The sequence below is a fragment of the Fonsecaea pedrosoi genome, assembly GCF_000835455.1.
Source record: "Fonsecaea pedrosoi CBS 271.37 unplaced genomic scaffold supercont1.5, whole genome shotgun sequence".
NCBI lineage: Eukaryota > Fungi > Ascomycota > Eurotiomycetes > Chaetothyriales > Herpotrichiellaceae > Fonsecaea > Fonsecaea pedrosoi.
This window is the reverse complement of record NW_013550611.1, coordinates 2,820,265-2,837,239: the sequence shown is the minus strand read 5'-3', so window position 1 is coordinate 2,837,239 and position 16,975 is coordinate 2,820,265. Positions and strand designations below refer to the sequence as shown.

The following is a 16,975-nucleotide window of genomic DNA, read 5'->3' as shown; positions in this document are numbered from 1 at the left end:
CTTGCTAGGACCTTTTGGCGCAGCTTGCGCAGTTTCGCAGACTGCGCAAACTACGCCTGATGGCCTCGACTCAAAGTCTTTTGTCGCTCCGCACTTTGACTCTTGAAGTCTCTTCCCTCAAGAACTCCTTCTTGATTCTCTTGTAAATGGATCACACATAGTAACCATCTCATCAAGTCCTTTCAGACAAACTCTGTACATGGGTGCTGGATTTCTGTGAGCAACAATGCATGGATCTCGAGCCACGCTTACACGACGATCCTCTCGCCGTCAGTGACCATCCACCAAAACCACCATCTTCACCCCAGGAAGATGGTTATAGTCCACCGACAATCGATCAGTCGCACGATGCTGCCCTGGTATTGACAGCACTCGATCAGTCCTACAATTGCCATGGGGTCTGTGATGCAAAGATCCTGCTCTGGGGTTCCCCAGGCTGTGGGTGAGCCAGCACCCTTTTCTGCTCTGCCTGCTCGTCTAACAAGTGACGATCTCTAATACTGCAACAGCAAGCGTCGTATTGCTACTGCGGCTGCTCTGGAGTTTTCCGCCAGGACGGGCTGCAAAATCCTATGGATAGATGGACGCGCTTTCGAGTATTTCATCCGCGACTATAGAGCGGCGTACACCACCATTACTGGACAGCATCTTCCACAAGGTCTGACTTTAACCCATACTCTCCTGAAGATTAGATCCACACTGGAAGCTCGCCGGGATGAGCTTCTCATTGTCGTCTTCGACCTCCAGTCCTACTTGGAAGAGGACATGGAAAATGAACTAAAGATCAATGACCTCTTTCTGCCAGACCGCTGTCGCCTACTCTTTACGTCTTCGTATGTCCTTCCAAGAGCGATCACCAGCCATGAACATGGACCGCCCATGGAGTGCGGACTGAAGCTCGCCAATCGGGCGACATGTCTGCATGTCGGCGCGGTCAACGAGGAACAAGCCGAACAGTATTTCAGAGCCGCAGTACCGAACAGCATCGATGCGGTCGACTCTCTCCGTGCTTTCTGGCACTCCCACAAAGATCCGTGGCATACTGCTCCACTTTGCCTTGCGCTCTCTTGTGGTTGTATGCGCTTTCTGCAGATATCCCCTGGTAATTTTCAACAACTATGCGCATATAAGGCTAGGGAAGGCTGTACTCCCACTTTTCCTGGCTCCGGTTCAATTCTGGCAAACATAATGTCTACTTTATGGGACGCTTTGGATGACTACGATATTGCCGCAAGGCAGTTGCTAGCAATCTGCTCAGTCGTCGATCGAGAGGATATACCTGTTGTTATTGTTGAAAAGTTCCCAATGTTTCAGAACAGTATAGGGAGGCTTCACTCAGCCATTGACTTACTCCGTCGGAGTGGGTTAGTTGAGATCGACCAGGGAACTGAGCTTGCCACTATCAACCTTCACCCTCAGGTGCACCGTTGGCTGCAACTAAAACGCCGAAAAATCGAGGACAAGCAGGAGTTGACATATCTCGTCCACACTTGGATTTCTGTGCTCAGCGAATACCTCACCAAACCAGAGCATGAGCCGCAGGAGAATGGTCCCATCTTCGATCCCGATAAATTCTGGCGGATGCTCGGTCACATAATGGCGCTTTGCAATCTCAAATCAGGGCAACTTCGACAGTTTTGCAGCCTGCAGTACATGACATTTCTTAAGCACGTCGCGACATTCCTTGTCAACGACGGTATCTTCCCAGGCTTGGCTGGTGTGACTATCACTCATGCTCTCAACATGTGCACCCATCAACAAAGTCGACACCGTCGTAATGCAACACTTTACCGTGAGTATGTCCAAATTCGTCAAGTGAGGGCTACCGCCTTTATGAATGTATCAGATTATAGTCAAGCTGTGAATGAACTGCGGGAGGCGAAGCGAGTTGTTGGTCGTCATCTACCAGACGATGCCAGCAGCAGACGGATCTTGCACGAGATTGAGGATGCAGAAGCACACCTTAGTGTTGTTCAGATGAATTGGCCTGAAGCCGGCCGGATTCTCACCCGACTGCTGGCCACGCCGGAACTAAACAATGCTTCATACAACCTCGCACAGCGACACCATTGGATGGCGCGGTATAAAGCAGGAATAGGCGGAGATATTGGCTCCTTGGAACATTCGCAGTACGTATTCCCCAAAAGCACTATATTGCCTTTCATCAGAGGCAAGAGTGTCGATCGCTCCCACAAACCTACCGATTGCTAAATAGTCTCCAGCATGACCATGTCATACTGGAGAGAGCTGCCATATGACGAACAATGGGGCTATAAAGACATCACGACCCTGTATTGGGTAGAAAAACACATGCTGGACCTAATGACCATGAGAAAGTACAAAGGTGCCCTCCTCTTCGGTACACGACTACTCGAGAGAGCGTACGACCTGACGCCGGTTCTCGGAGCCTCCGTCTGCCGCTTAACTTACCGAATCGTATACTGCCAGTGCATGCTAGACATGGCTGACGATGCCGAAAGAGCAGTGTGTCGACTTCTTGAACTGCCTTCCCACGACACATATGGAGATGACACCAACGGGGCATATCTGCTGTATATGTTGTATGAGCTTGCGGTAGTGCTGCAGCGCAGTGGGAGGGCCGTGGAGGCCGAAGGTTTGTACAGATTCAACATACAGACGTCGAAGCTCTACGACATCAAAGATCTGGGCGGCACCGAAAAGTATGACAGTTGGCGTGATCATATTCAATTGATCATGTGTCTCATCGAGCAGGGGAAAGTGTGGGAAGCCCTAAAACTCAAGGAGGAATATGAGCATGAGAATCCGGGCAGAGAGTTTTCAAACTCCGTCATCCAGAACAGCTGGGCCGCTTGTCGTCAATCAAAAGAGTTATACATCAGGGCGGTCGAAGCTGAAAAGGCCGGGACTTCTCTGGAATTCAAGGCATCTCTTGATTTGGCCGAGCGTCGGCCAGCATTAAAACGGGCCGTGAGATGGTTTGGAAGCCCGAAGCATCGGGTTGAGGGGGACAAGGACTTTGAGAGCGATATCGATTTGCACGACATCGGACGGGCGCGGAAAAGTCGTCTCCTCCACCTCCTTGACTTCCCTCTCGTTTATCTAGCTTTCCGTCGATCCAGGGCTTCTGTCGACAATACTAACAATGAGTTTCTGTGGGCGAACGTTCGACAAAGCGTTCTCGGGCAGTATTGGAAATATTGTGATTGCAAGAGGAAGAGACGACGCAGTCAAAGTGTTCAGGGGTTAGACGGTTTCATGGCCAAGCTAAAATACGACAATGAAGACTCCAAACCGAGGAACCTGAAACAAAAACTCATCACGGACTGGGTTATAAGGACGCCAGGCGAGAGCAAGCCTATTTCAGCAGGTTGTGGACCCAGTTGTCCGTGCATCGAAGCCAACAAAAGAGGTCTTGTCGAGACTTCTGCTCTGGAATCAAAGCTTTACTTGTGGGAGGAGCCGACCTCCAAAAAGCGCTCGTCCAAGGATCGACCCAGGTACCGGAACAGGAAACCAAACCGATCACCGGTTTCAGAAGACGAATTATTCATTCTCATCCCACCTAATACTTTGTTGTGGATCCAGTCCGAGTTTGCGAATGGGGAGTCTGAAGGAGAGAATTATATCATTCCACGAGCAACTGAGATTCCGGGAATAACCATCACTCCACCTGAAGGGGAGATAGATCTCATGTCGCTTACCACATCTACCCAAGAGAGAGTGACAAAGTATTACCAGAGGGACTATACGGCAGACTTTGCTTCCGTATTGGAGAAGCAAGAGACCGAGTGGTTTAGCCCGACACGGTTGGATGACATCTTGGAGGACGATGAAGACGAAGGGGATACAGCGTGAAGTTGGACTCAGGGTAGATGAGGGTACCCTTGGCTCGTACATGTATTGGATACTACTATCATGGTTAGATCCCTCAATCAGCAACAGGGGTACCATATGTTTGTCGGTATAGAATAATACCCAAGAGCATTCCCAAATAGGAAAAGGGGATAATTGAGTCTGGCATTCCATTGGCTTGGCATGACGTCAGTTTGGTGGCCCAAATGGTGATGGTTGATTGGACGGGAACATGACAGGAATCGAGGAACGTCGACATCAAATTGACTCCATCGTCGGACCAACTGAAGTTCCCGAATACGACGATGATTCCCATCTCGCCATGTTCTTTCGATGTTCCTCATATTATCTTCATCCCTGATTCTGATCTGGAGATGGAAGATTGCGCACTTCCTCATGAATCCGTAATACTCCCAACCCATAGCTGACACCTCCCAAGTCAATATGTCTTCTCAACCAACCTTCACTTCTTCCTACTCTTCCACTTATGTCTAATCCTCTACTCTTTCTATGTACATAATTGACTTTTCACGAATTTGGATCATGACTCAAACAATATCTTGTCCATGGCCACTTCACACTCCCCCTCTCTCCTGAGCCTGGCGTCATCGCCGCCAATCTTCATCCTTCCAACGCACTTGAAGCCAGAAGAGCTTCATGACACCGAAGACCTGGTCGTTCAAGCGGGCGGCAAGCTGACATATGACACCAAAGAGGCAAGGATATTCATAGGCAGAGTCGCCCAGAAGAAGCGCGCCGCATTCGATCTTCGGGCGAGGGGAGTGTGGACAGAAGAGGCAGCCTTGCCCGAGAGCAGCACCGACGGAGGAGCAGGTCATGGACAGGCCGGAGCAGAAGTTCCACCGAGCAAGAAACTCAAGCTTGCAGACCATGCTGGTAGCGGCCGGCGTTCGACAAGACATGGACGGACCAACTCAAGCACAGTTTCATCATCCTCGGATATCTCTGTGAATGACGGTACGTCTCCACCGGCTCAAACATTCTGGCCCGATCTCTCAACCCATATTCTCATCCTCAAACTCTCCTGGCTGGAAGCCTGCGTCAAGGAGGGACGTCTGCTTCCATACCAACCTTACATTGTCTATGCTGCGAGAATCGTCACCAAGCCTGCTGGGGAAGTCTCCCCAAAAGCCCAAGCACCTCTATCAGCATATTCCAGAGTAGGTTCCGGATCCCAATCTCAAGGCACTACAGCACGAAGAGCATCTAAACCAACTGTGACAACTTCCATACTGGAACGCGCAAAAGCCGAAGCGGCAGCCCTACCCTCTTCAGCTCGCCGTCGCTTTGGTGATCATGGATACCGCCATGCTCCATCACAGACTGACGCCACCAAACACATGCCACCTAAGCTTCATCGCACCACAACATCTGAACTTGAATATCAGGCCGAGCATCCGCTGCCTCCTCTTCCCGACTGGGCAGTCGGCCCAAACGCGGCCTACGCGTGCTGCCGCTCCACACCTATGCAGACAGCTAACGAAGCCTTCATCGCGCAGCTTACCAAGATAAAAGAAGCCAGAGTACTGAGGCTAGATGATATTGGTGTCCGCGCTTACTCGACCTCGATTGCCTCAGTCGCCGCCTACCCACACCGCATCCACCATGTCGAAGAAATCACGCGCTTACCAGGATGTGAAACAAAAATCGCAGCACTCTGGCGCGAGTGGCAAGACTCTGCTCCGCCGGAAGCCGACGACTCCGAAAGATTCATCCAAGTTGTCCGCGACCTGGACGCTGATCAGGACCTCCAGCATCTCCGACTGTTCTGGAACATATGGGGCGTCGGACCGGACACGGCGCGCAAGTTTTATTTCGAGCACGGTTGGCGGGACATCGACGATGTGGTGGAGTTTGGGTGGTCGACATTGACACGCGTGCAGCAGATCGGAGTCAAGTATTACGACGAGTTCATGGAGAAGATCCCCAGGAGCGAGGTGGAGTCGATTGGGGAGGTGATCCTGCGGCACGCGCGAGCCGTTCTCGACATTCCGGAAGACAAGTTCGGTACGAAGGAGGATGTGGAGCTCATCATCGTGGGAGGTTACCGACGCGGAAAGCAATTCTCGGGCGACGTCGATGTCATTCTGTCCCACCGGGACGAGTCAAAGACGCAGGATCTCGTCGTGGACGTGGTCCGGAGTCTCGAGACGGAGGGGTGGATCACGCACACGTTGACGTTGCACACCACGACTAGTGATCGTGGGCAGGCGACGCTGCCGTTCCGCGGGTCCACAAGCCACGGGCACGGGTTCGACAGCCTGGACAAGGCGCTGTGCGTGTGGCAGGATCCCAACTACGAGGGCAAGGACGACGACGACGACGACGACGACGCCGCCGCCGCGGAAACCTCTTCCCCAAGTGGCACGAAGAACAAGAACAAGAAGAAAAAGAACCCCAACATCCACCGCCGCGTCGACATCATCGTCTCGGCCTGGCGCACCGTCGGCTGCGCCGTCCTCGGCTGGAGCGGCGGCACCACCTTCCAGCGCGACATCCGCCGTTTCGTGCGCAAGACCCACGGCCTCAAGTTCGACTCGTCGGGCGTGCGCAACCGGGGCAACGGCTTGGTCCTCGACTTCGAGGCACCCCGGCCCAAGGGCGCGCGCCAGAAGGACGCGCTGGAGAAGGTCCTGATGGGCCGCACGCTGCGACGCGCCGACTACGACGCCGCGACTGAGTGGGATGACCAGGACACCTGGGCCGATCGCGAACGGAGGCTGATGGACGGGCTGGGCATCGGGTATCGTCCGCCAGAGGAGAGATGCACGGGGTGAGATTTCTACCCGAGACCAAGAGACGGCTCTTCTCCTTTTTGCGGTCAGATTGAGTCGAGTCGAGCTGAGACGATCCATAGGTTGAGACCTTTCTCCTTACTCCCTCTATTCGTCTTTCTTTTTTCGCGTTTGGTTGTTGCGTTGTGGTTTGGATTCTGTTTACTTCGAAGCGAAAACGGGAGTCATCTTTGGCCATGGAAGTGGAGCTTGTATTTTGGGGGGGTTGGAGATGTACTCTTCTCTTTACAAGATAGTTGATACCGCACTGCACGACACGGCGCTTTCTTGTTCCAGATCAAGGAGGTAGCTTGGTCTATTCTGGAATCTGGATGGAGAGGGCACATATAACGAACGACACAACACGACACGAAAGTCCTGAAATCCCGGAGCCACAGCTTGGATCACGTAGGGTTAAATCAGCACGGGACAGGACAGGACAGGACAGGACAGGACAGGACATGCATTCTTGCTCCAACGAAGCGAAGTGAACGGCTCCAACGAAGCGAAGTGAACGTTCATCAGAGTTCATGAATCATGCAGATGAAATGAAATTTCCCAAAGACTTTGGAATAATTCAAACCTAAAGTTTTTCTATCCACTTCCCAGGAACAGGAAACGAGATCCCATTTTTATTGGATAATCTACAAAGAGACCAAAGAGAGAGAGGTAATACATACGTCAAAAGCTAGTGTCGGAGCCCTCTTCACTTTTACAACTCCTGGCCAAAGAGCGCAGGTATGTAGAATCATCTCTTCTTCTTCCCAATACTCGTGTCCACGCTGCCCACCAAGTAAGCGAGCACAAACACCACAGCCAATCCGGTGAAGATAGTCACAGGTTTTCGGAAGGCGGCCAGGAACGGGTACTCGTAGGTCACCAGAATGGTAACATCTCTTGCTTCATCGACGACGTTGTAAGCCGTCAATTTCAGCTCCGTTCGGCCCAAGGTGTCCATGAACGTCTTGTGGAAATCATATTCGGCATGCAGAGGTGGCACACCTGTTCCACCATGTGTCTGCCATTTGACATTCTTGGCTCCTTCGGGCAGAATGACCCGGAAGACAAGCTGCTCGTACTGAATGCCTTCTGGCATCTTGGGACCTTCCAGCAGGGGAACGGATAAAATATACGTGTCGGACTGAGTCTGGAGCTTGCGGAGGCTAGAGGACAGAGCATTGTTCCAGCCAATGCGGAAGCTATACTTCCATCCGCCGAACAAGGGGTAGCGAGGCTTGAGCTCCAAGCTGGCTTCACGGACGTTGTTGGGTCTGAAGCGCGACGTGGAGACATTCCCGATGTCGTCGGTGAAATACGGGTCGACGGTGCCTGGTTTCAGAGGGACCTTCAATTCCCGCAAGGCAGAGGTAGACCCCTGACCTGCGCTGATGTAGAAGTTTTGCGTACTCCACGCGAGACGAGAGAATTGGTTGGAAAGTTTCGCACCGTCGTGGCGAAGCCAGTATCTTTCTTCAGTAGCCAAATTACCTCCCCAATGGGAGACTTCAACATCTCGCTCGAGGAGGCTGCAGACGAGGAGTGGCTTGTTGAACTCGTACCGCACAGACACTGGATAGGTCGTGCCTGGTTCGACCTTGGCAGTGTCGTAGGGACCATATGTAAATGACGTCCCTTGCTTTTCTGGATCGGTGGCCGATGTCAAGCCGGTCGTGGTTGTATATTCAGGCACATCCGCCGATGGGAACTTCACTTTTGTTTTCTGTTTGACTGTCTTGTAGACGGTGGGAACGTAGGCGGAGAAATTGTAGGTAAGGTACTGCTTCTCTTCCTGTCTGATAGAGGCGGGCAAAGGCGTAAGGACTCCCAGCACATTCCAGGATATTGAGAGAGTGACGGTGCTTTTAGGCGGCAGCGGTTCCGAGAGATGGATGACATAGTATTGAGTAGGTCTGGGAAAGTCAGCAAGCATTTCGGTGCGAGCCCGTCCAGGTTCTGCGTACTTTGAAGCTTCGCCCTGGTCGTCCGAGACAGCAGACAACGCCGCAATGGTGACCTCCAAGGGAAATTCTGGCTTCTTCTTGTCCCGGGCGTCAAAGCCGCCAATCTTGCCAATCAGGTCATATCCGAAGGGGATATAGTACTCCGACTGTGGTGAGCTGTCCGTGTTTGTGACCAGCACATTGGTGGTCTCTCTCACGTAGCCTTTCTCGAGGTTGATAGTCCGAACGAGGTTGGTGTTCTCGAATACTTGGGGAGGTTTGAAGTCGCCCGTTAATATCTTTTGCGTGGTTCGATGTTCTGTGAGATTCGACTCTGCCCCGAGCACTCCGTTGCACAGCGCGAGGACGGCGCCGACCACGGATGAGAGCCTCATTCTCATGCCTGAAGGGGGTGATGTTCAAGACCGCATCGTCGTCGGCAACCCAATGTCAATCAGGCCAGCGTGGAGAAGGGGGACGCCGCGCATGCGGAATTTCGAATGACAGAAATGACAGAAATGACGACGATGATCATTACGGTGAAATATATGTGCAAAAAGCAAATATCCTCTACGGAGGGCCATAATCCTCCACAACGGCAAATGACATTGACTTCCCTGCCATTGGTGGAAGCTCTGCCTCTACGTCCTGTGTTCTCGACGGCGCAGTCCATTTTACCAAAAGGTACTCTCGTACCTGAACCAGAATTGATTCAAGTCACAAGTCGCCCCAACATGGCGTCGAAGCTTGTGCCACAGCTGGTCCGCCAGGCGACCAGGACAGCTACCAGAGCTCCTCAAAGACAGCTGTTCCATCCCAGACAATTCTCGACCTCACCTTCGTCGCGAAGTGAGTCGCTCTCAGTGGTCAGTTAGCACACATTTACACCGAAACGAGGTCTATTTTGCATCAACTAACAGAGAATGCCAGCATCGCAACACTCCCGAAAACAACCCTTCCATCCCCTTCAAGTTCAATGAGACGAATCTCCGGCTCATCGATGAGATCACCAAGCGCTACCCACCACAGTACAAGAAAGCCGCCGTGATGCCTCTTCTGGACCTGGGCCAGCGCCAACACGGCTACACCTCGATCAGCGTCATGAACGAAGTCGCCCGCATCCTCGAGATGCCGCCCATGCGTGTCTACGAAGTGGCGACCTTTTATACCATGTACAACCGCAACCCCGTGGGGAAATATTTTGTCCAGGTGTGCACCACCACGCCGTGCATGCTGGGAGGATGCGGGAGCGACGTGATCATGAAAGCGTGCGAAGAATTTCTGGGCATCCACTCGGGCCAGATGACCGAAGACAAACTCTTCTCGCTGCTCGAGGTGGAATGTTTAGGCGCCTGTGTCAACGCACCCATGGTCCAGATCAACGATGACTACTACGAGGATCTCACACCGGAGACGACCGTACAGCTGTTGCAGGCATTGAAGGACTCAGCCACCATCAGTGGATATGATGTGTCCAAGGTCCCGAGGCCGGGGCCGCAAGTCTACGAGGGAAAACAGAGAATCACCTGCGAGCCGCGGGCGGGGAAGACGACGTTGTTGGGCGAGCCATATCACATTAAAGACGTCCTGAGGACAGACGGGGAGCTGTGAGCGTCGGTAGAAAGAGTGGATGTCAGACCACTGGCTTGTGGAAAGGGTAGTGCCCATTGGACTTTCCGATGCGCAAAACAACCCAATCCTGGAGACAGCGGGGAGTCGCTGGGGGCACTGGCCAGGCTAAACTGCGTTGTACATATAAGAACTTGCTCGACTGAAAGCACACAGACGAGCAGAAGAAGAAGAGACGTGCTAAATTCAAGAGCAACTGGGCAAATCACACCCACCATTCCTATAACCCAGCGAGTAGTGACTTATTTACGTACATCACCGCACTTATACGATCGGCACCTACCTCATTATAAGTATTGTCCTCGTGCTCTTTTGCTCCTTGTTCTACCTTTATTATTAAATTTGATGGGATGAATCGCGTCAAGAATATAACGTCTCTGGCCATGAATCGCCAAGGTGGACGACTCAGGTATACTTCCTATGTATGTAATTACTGTACGTAGCTACCAGGCCTTTCCTTGGGAATGTGCAGCACAATTAAACAGCTAAGATTTTGATGCCTGCGCCGTTCTTACTGGCTGATACAGCAAGACCTGGGTCGATTTCCGTTTCCTTTTTGCATCGTTTGATGCATTTAAATCGTCATGTCGTGATGCTCGTTATTCCAACACAAAGCCTTGCCACCCACAAAGTTGACTCCGCCACACACACGAGCAGGAGATGTCACGCCGCCAAAAGGTACAAAATGCACCCTGAGAACGTGGACGCGCCCCTACACCCCAAGCTTGCCCTGGACAACAGTTGCAAAACACGGAAAACCCACGCTAACTCATCATTTCTGGTAGCGTATCAACAAGAAGTGAAGAAACTACCACCAAGAATATGCCATTCAGTAGAAGTTGCATAGCCATTGCAGTGATGGACCGACCTTTGGTGGTCCCATCAGCAATTGGAGGCAGTATTTGAAAAGAGGTTGCCAGTAGTTGCGAGAGGTATCCATTCCGTTGTGCTAGGTGGGTTGAATTTCAAAAGTTTCACTGTTTCGTGCGGCGGAGGCTGATAATTGATGGCCCCTCCACTAAATATACCAGGTCCTTCGATGGTCCCGACGGGAAGAGGAGGCTCGTCGTCCAAAGGCTCGTCCTGTTCCGAATCGTCCAAGTGATCAACTGCATGCCATGTCCAGCCATCAGAAAGTGTCTGGTCCAGTGAATTGACATCCCCAGCCTCGGATGGTGGTTGAGATACCTCATTTGAATGAACGCCGAATGATGGTTGGGTCAACTGCCAGTCCATTTGTTCCCCTGTGTGAAGGGAGTAGACCATGGTCCAGGTTAGGTCGCCTTCGAACTCTTCCCCATCTTCCGGTTGCTCAACATCACCTTGATTTGGCTGGATGGCGATCGATTCCAGGGGGCATTCTCGAATACGTCGGTCAACGACATAGGCTTCCACTTTAGCCTTCAATCTGTCTGTGCCTACAGTATCTTTTGCAACGAACCATTGTTGCCGGCCCCCATTACTCAGCCATCCGCTGAAAGACACCGAAGTGAGTTTCAGATCCGTCTTCAGGTGTTTGATCAGTCGGACCCAGCATTCCCGACGATCTTCGCCGCCGAGGAGGGTTATGTTTGACAATTCTAATCGTCTAAGGGTGGCGGCGTGGATCTTCAGGAAGTGCATCAGGTCCTCGTCGTGACAGATACAGGCGTCGATGATCAACGTTTCCAGTCTGGGGATGAGAGGCGCAGACGTCCACGTTCCAGCAGAAGTTTCCAGGAGTCCACAAAAATCGGACATCAAATCATCCTCTGCGTATTGATAACGACTGGCACTGCAATCCGTCAGTCGCAGCCTCAGCGTCTTGATTCTCGGTGCGCCTTCTAAGAGGGAGCGGACTGCTTCAATATGATTGGCGGTACTAATCAGAGTGTCGTTACGGAACGAGAGCTCCAGGGCGCGGAGGTTCTCCGTGATGGTTCGGCAGATACGAAGTTGTTGGAATGCTGCAGGGGCCTTGATGGGCACTACGCCGAACATGTTGCGGCCGTCTATGCTTTTTGCCTTGAAGGATTGAAGGTGGCAGCCGGCTGAGAAAGCGGCCGTCAGAAAGCCTTTTGTGTAAGACCTGCTGGAATTGGCCGACATAGAACTCCAGTTGACCGACTCTGGGTCGATCCTGAGGCGTTTGCAAATCTTGAGATAAAAGGAGGGAACTTTGGTAGCTGGGATAGTGGCGCCATCTTCGTGATCCTTGACGCGGACTGCCTGCAGATTTGGCAGGATCCGTAATACTCGAGACAAGATGGCAACCTCGATGGCGGCCTCTTCATAGGGTTTGAAATGTCCGGAGCAGGTACGATCGAGCAAGGCCATCTCTTTCACCTGTTCATCTTGTGGGAATGGGAGAGCTGGATCTGGTGGAGTTGCCTTGATGCAGTGGAAGAATGCACCAAAGCGGCCATCATACGTCAGACTTGTGATGTGACGAGTGATCTTTGAGCGTTTCAATGCTTTGTACAGGCCAAGGATACAATGGTCGTTAGGAACCAGAACCACTTTGCGCCAGAGATGAGGTTCAACCATATGAGCCAGATTCTTAGAAACCAATCGCAGATGCTTCAAGGTAGCTCGAGGGCATTGTTGAATGATGAGCAGGAAGATTTCATTGGGTAGATCGGGGATCTGCTTCACACCCACCTGGGTTGCCGAGGGAGAAGTCATGGCGCACGGAGGGCTAGATGAACATTAAGATGGATATCAGGAGGCAGCGCATCGAACATAGATTGAAAAAGGTATCTCATGAATGAAAAGCAAAGAAAAGACGACAAGTGTTAAGCACAGCCTTATGTATGATGTTGGGTTGAACGAGGTTGCCACTGAGGCGTAGACACCTGGTTGTGGCTGCCTTCGAACCTAGCGCGGTTGCCTGATGGAATTATGAGTCCGAAAGATGCGCAGAGACGGATTGGCGGAGCGACAGAGGGACGGATCGATGGCAGGAATATCGAAGGACCGATGGAATTGAATCTGGTCGTTGGCTCTGGCTGGCAGATGATGGCATTCTCAACTTCAAATAAATAGCAGGATGGGAAGGGAGGTTGGCCACGTTGAGTGAAGACGAATGAGCCAAGTGACGACGGGATGTGATTGTTGTCTCGGGTTCCAGTCCCAGTGCGGAAGTCGCAGACGGCCACCGCCGTCCCAATCAGCTCTTGTGGACCTTCATCGATGCAATACTTATGTCTCGGGCATCATGATGAGCTTGCCGAGTGTTGGAAGCTGTAGCTGGAGCAAAGCTCATTAACGTGTAGTATGAAGATATGGTTGATCCACAGAGTGTGGCCTGGCAGCCTGGAGGGGGTGTTTCCAGCTGCAGCCTCGCGAGGCTGGGTCAGCTTTGACGCAGGTGAGCGTGCAATTGCATGTGGTGCGGTGCATGCGCACCGTGGACTTGTCCTTGGTGAGGACAACACCGCCCAGGTACCTACGAGTTAACGAGGACGGGACAATCACCAACATTGTTAGACAGTGACATTGACTTGTAGTTTGGTGGTGGAGGGTAGTTAGGTAGGTACCTCGAGACCCGCACCCAAACTGGCTGATCTACAAGTATCTCTTAGAGACTTGCTCCTCGAAGCCTATCTTGCTTCTCTTTACCCACGAGGCAGCTTGTTAGGCTAGGGTATTTAGCCTGCCAAAATAGGTGGGCGCCCCTAAGCCCTTATGATATGTGAGTAATGGGTGCTTAGGCAGGTGCCCCAAACCTACTCAGTACCTAGATCCCCACTAGCTCGCTAGCTACTCGCTGCATTGACATGTTCTGGCCTTATGAGCTTGAAGGACTGGTGCACGTTCCCCCAGACTGCGGATGCCATTGGATCACCGTCCAGCTGCAGATCCAGCCCCTAACGCAACCGGACCCCCCGGTAAGCGAGCCCGATTCGTGCTCTCCAAGGGCCCCTCCAGCGTCAACTCCACCCATGACTTCTACCTGCATCCAAGTTTTGTTTAGTTGTGAGCTTTGCTTCTGCTGCACCACGATCCCAAAGACATCTGTCCGACCTCTATTAATTATTCTCTGCTGAGTCTCTTGTTACGACTAAGCTCTATGTCTTCTACCTGCTCTCCTGCGCTATCATCCCTTCTCACATCTCCGTCTCCAATGCTGTAGATCTCGACCTGCAGCACCTGTCTTGCTCTTCTCACCATGAAGTATGGCTCTGATACCATCCCCGCTCAATCGTGTTCCTCGCTAACGGTCAATCTTTATCTAGGTTCGGCCAGCAGCTCCGTCAGTCTTTGATCAAGGACTACTACTGGCACTATATTGCTTATGACGACCTCAAAGCTGCCCTCAAGAAACCTTTCGTCAACGGCAAGAACGGCGAACGGGAGGCATGGACCGACGACGACGAAGCCAACTTCATCCAGCTGCTGGAGGCAGAGCTTGACAAGGTTTTCACGTTTCAAAAGCTCAAGAGCCAGGAGATTATATCGAGGATCAAAGCTGCCGAGTCCGAGGTCAAGCAGGTGGTGGAACGTCAGGAACGCCAGAACCAGAACAACTCAGAGCCCGACGCGGAGCTCGAGAATGATTTCGATCTGCTGGAAGCCGACCTTTCCGACATTATCGCCGACGTCCATGATCTGGCCAAGTTCACCCAATTGAACTACACAGGGTTTCAAAAGATCATCAAGAAACACGACAAGCAGACCGAGTTGATCCTTCGCCCTTCTTTCGCAACCCGCCTCAAAGCAAAACCCTTTTTCCAAGACAACTACGATGCCTTTATCGTGAAACTCTCCAGGCTCTACGATCTGGTCCGGACGCGGGGAAACCCTGTCAAAGGAGACAGCAGCGCCGGTGGTTCTCAGCAGAACTTTGTCCGCCAAACCACGAAATACTGGGTTCACCCGGACAATATCACCGAGCTCAAGCTCATCATCCTAAAGCATTTACCCGTCTTGGTCTTTAATCCCAACAAGGAGTTTGAAGAAAAGGATTCAGCCATCTCGTCTATCTACTACGACAACCCGGAGACATGGGAGTTGTACATGGGCCGTCTCAAGAAGACTGAGGGCGCCGAGGCCATCCGCCTTCGATGGTACGGTGGCATGGAAAACGAAACCATCTTCGTTGAGAGGAAGACACATCGAGAAGACTGGACGGGCGAAAAGTCGGTCAAAGCTCGGTTTACTCTGAAAGAGAAGAATGTCAACGCCTTTTTGGACGGGACATTAACCGTAGAGGAGGTATTCGCAAAGATGCGGAAAGAGGGAAAGAAGACCGTCAAGGAGATTGATGACCTCGAACAGCTGGCTCGCGAAATCCAATACCGTGTCATCAGCCGAAAACTTGTCCCAGTGACCAGGTCTTTTTACCACCGCACGGCGTTCCAGCTTCCAGGTGACGCACGGGTGAGAATATCGTTGGATACCGAATTGACCATGACCCGCGAAGACAACCTTGATGGTCGACAACGCGCTGGCAAGAACTGGCGACGGATGGACATTGGGATCGATTGGCCCTTTCCTCAGCTGCCGCCGGAAGATGTTGAACGATTCCCTTACGCCGTCCTTGAAGTCAAGTTGCAGACCCAAGCGGGCCAAGAACCACCTCAATGGATTCGTGATCTGACAGCAAGCCATCTTGTCGAAGCTGTACCCAAGTTCTCCAAATTCATCCATGGCACCGCTACCCTGTTCCCTACCCGCATTAATCTACTGCCCTACTGGTTTCCTCAGATGGACGTCGACATCCGAAAGCCAATCACTCACCGCTTCGGCATTGAACGCCCTGCCAATACCGCAAGCTACTCAACCAGTGATATTGACGAGGACGAGTACGACTCAGATGATCCAGCAGTTGAGGCCCAAACCACTGGAAAGACGACACCGATGTTTGGTGGCTCTCAGGATACCGAAGACGAAGGCACCAGGCGCTTGAAGGCTGCACGGCAAGCACTTGACGAGCATTCCCGTGCCCAGGATCGAGATTCTATCGAAGCTAGCTACGCAGCTCCCGGTAACTCACTCGACGAAGAAGAAAGAGTTGCTGCTGCCCTGCGTGTATCGGACGAGTACCTGTACGATTCCGAAGAAGACGACGCCGAAGACGAGCTCGAACAAGCGCGACAATCCCACTCGTGGAAATACTACCCTCTGCTTCTGAAAAAACAGGCTCATTTAGTCGGCGACCGTCTTCTCAATGTCATCCACAAAATCCCCACGACCACTCCCTTGCCACAGAATGGTGCCGTCGCCGGTGGTAGAAACCAGCTCACCGGCCAAGTGCAAATTAAGCGCTTCAAGGCCCCGAAAGGCAAACGTATACATGTCCCTGTTCGTGTGGAACCCAAGGTCTACTTTGCCGCCGAACGCACCTTTCTCTCGTGGCTGGAGTTTAGCATTATCATCGGCTCCATTGCCGCGGCGCTCTTGAACTTTGGAGATAATGTAAGTCTGATTTCGGCTTGGGGGTTCACGATTGTCGCCTCTGCAGCGTTGATATATAGCGTTGTCATTTACTATCTGCGGGTGCAGATGATTCGCAAAAGGAGAGCTAGTGTGTCAAGGTACTATGATAAGTACGGAACCACGGCGTTGTGTGTGGGATTGTTAGCCGCCACAGCGGTCACGTTTATCTTTAGGATCAAGGAGAATGGATGGTTTCAGCAACCAAGCGATAGCTGAGGAAGCCACTGTGAGGGACTGTCGGATGGGGCGCAACACGGATTATCTGAAGTTTGAGCGACAATACCATTCCCAGCAGGGGAACCAGAAAAAGCTATATGGGGGGAGAAAAATGACAAAACGAAAGAGGACGAGAAGCGG

At 52.1% G+C, this 16,975-nt stretch overlaps 6 protein-coding genes across 6 annotated transcripts; 4 read left to right on the top strand and 2 right to left on the bottom strand.

Annotated features, from left to right (window-relative positions):
• Window positions 1-230: 230 nt before the first annotated feature.
• Z517_08504 (uncharacterized protein) lies at window positions 231-3,837 on the top strand (the record flags this gene model as incomplete). The annotated part of the gene is made up of 3 exons (XM_013427020.1): window positions 231-442; window positions 510-2,129; window positions 2,223-3,837. 3 exons carry the CDS (start codon window positions 231-233, stop codon window positions 3,835-3,837), a joined length of 3,447 nt encoding a protein of 1,148 aa, XP_013282474.1.
• Window positions 3,838-4,400: 563 nt separating this feature from the next.
• Z517_08503 (uncharacterized protein) lies at window positions 4,401-6,632 on the top strand (the record flags this gene model as incomplete). The annotated part of the gene is made up of 1 exon (XM_013427019.1): window positions 4,401-6,632. One exon carries the CDS (start codon window positions 4,401-4,403, stop codon window positions 6,630-6,632), a length of 2,232 nt encoding a protein of 743 aa, XP_013282473.1.
• A 745-nt stretch (window positions 6,633-7,377) lies between these two features.
• Z517_08502 (uncharacterized protein) lies at window positions 7,378-8,970 on the bottom strand (the record flags this gene model as incomplete). The annotated part of the gene is made up of 2 exons (XM_013427018.1): window positions 7,378-8,539; window positions 8,591-8,970. The coding sequence occupies 2 exons, from the start codon at window positions 8,968-8,970 to the stop codon at window positions 7,378-7,380; spliced, it is 1,542 nt and encodes a 513-aa protein (XP_013282472.1).
• A 333-nt stretch (window positions 8,971-9,303) lies between these two features.
• Z517_08501 (uncharacterized protein) lies at window positions 9,304-10,180 on the top strand (the record flags this gene model as incomplete). Its single annotated transcript, XM_013427017.1, has 2 exons — window positions 9,304-9,435; window positions 9,500-10,180. 2 exons carry the CDS (start codon window positions 9,304-9,306, stop codon window positions 10,178-10,180), a joined length of 813 nt encoding a protein of 270 aa, XP_013282471.1.
• Window positions 10,181-11,080: 900 nt separating this feature from the next.
• Window positions 11,081-12,862, bottom strand: Z517_08500 (uncharacterized protein; the record flags this gene model as incomplete). Its single annotated transcript, XM_013427016.1, has 1 exon — window positions 11,081-12,862. The coding sequence occupies one exon, from the start codon at window positions 12,860-12,862 to the stop codon at window positions 11,081-11,083; it is 1,782 nt and encodes a 593-aa protein (XP_013282470.1).
• A 1,486-nt stretch (window positions 12,863-14,348) lies between these two features.
• Z517_08499 (uncharacterized protein) lies at window positions 14,349-16,834 on the top strand (the record flags this gene model as incomplete). Its single annotated transcript, XM_013427015.1, has 2 exons — window positions 14,349-14,353; window positions 14,416-16,834. The coding sequence occupies 2 exons, from the start codon at window positions 14,349-14,351 to the stop codon at window positions 16,832-16,834; spliced, it is 2,424 nt and encodes an 807-aa protein (XP_013282469.1).
• Between the last annotated feature and the right edge of the window lie 141 nt (window positions 16,835-16,975).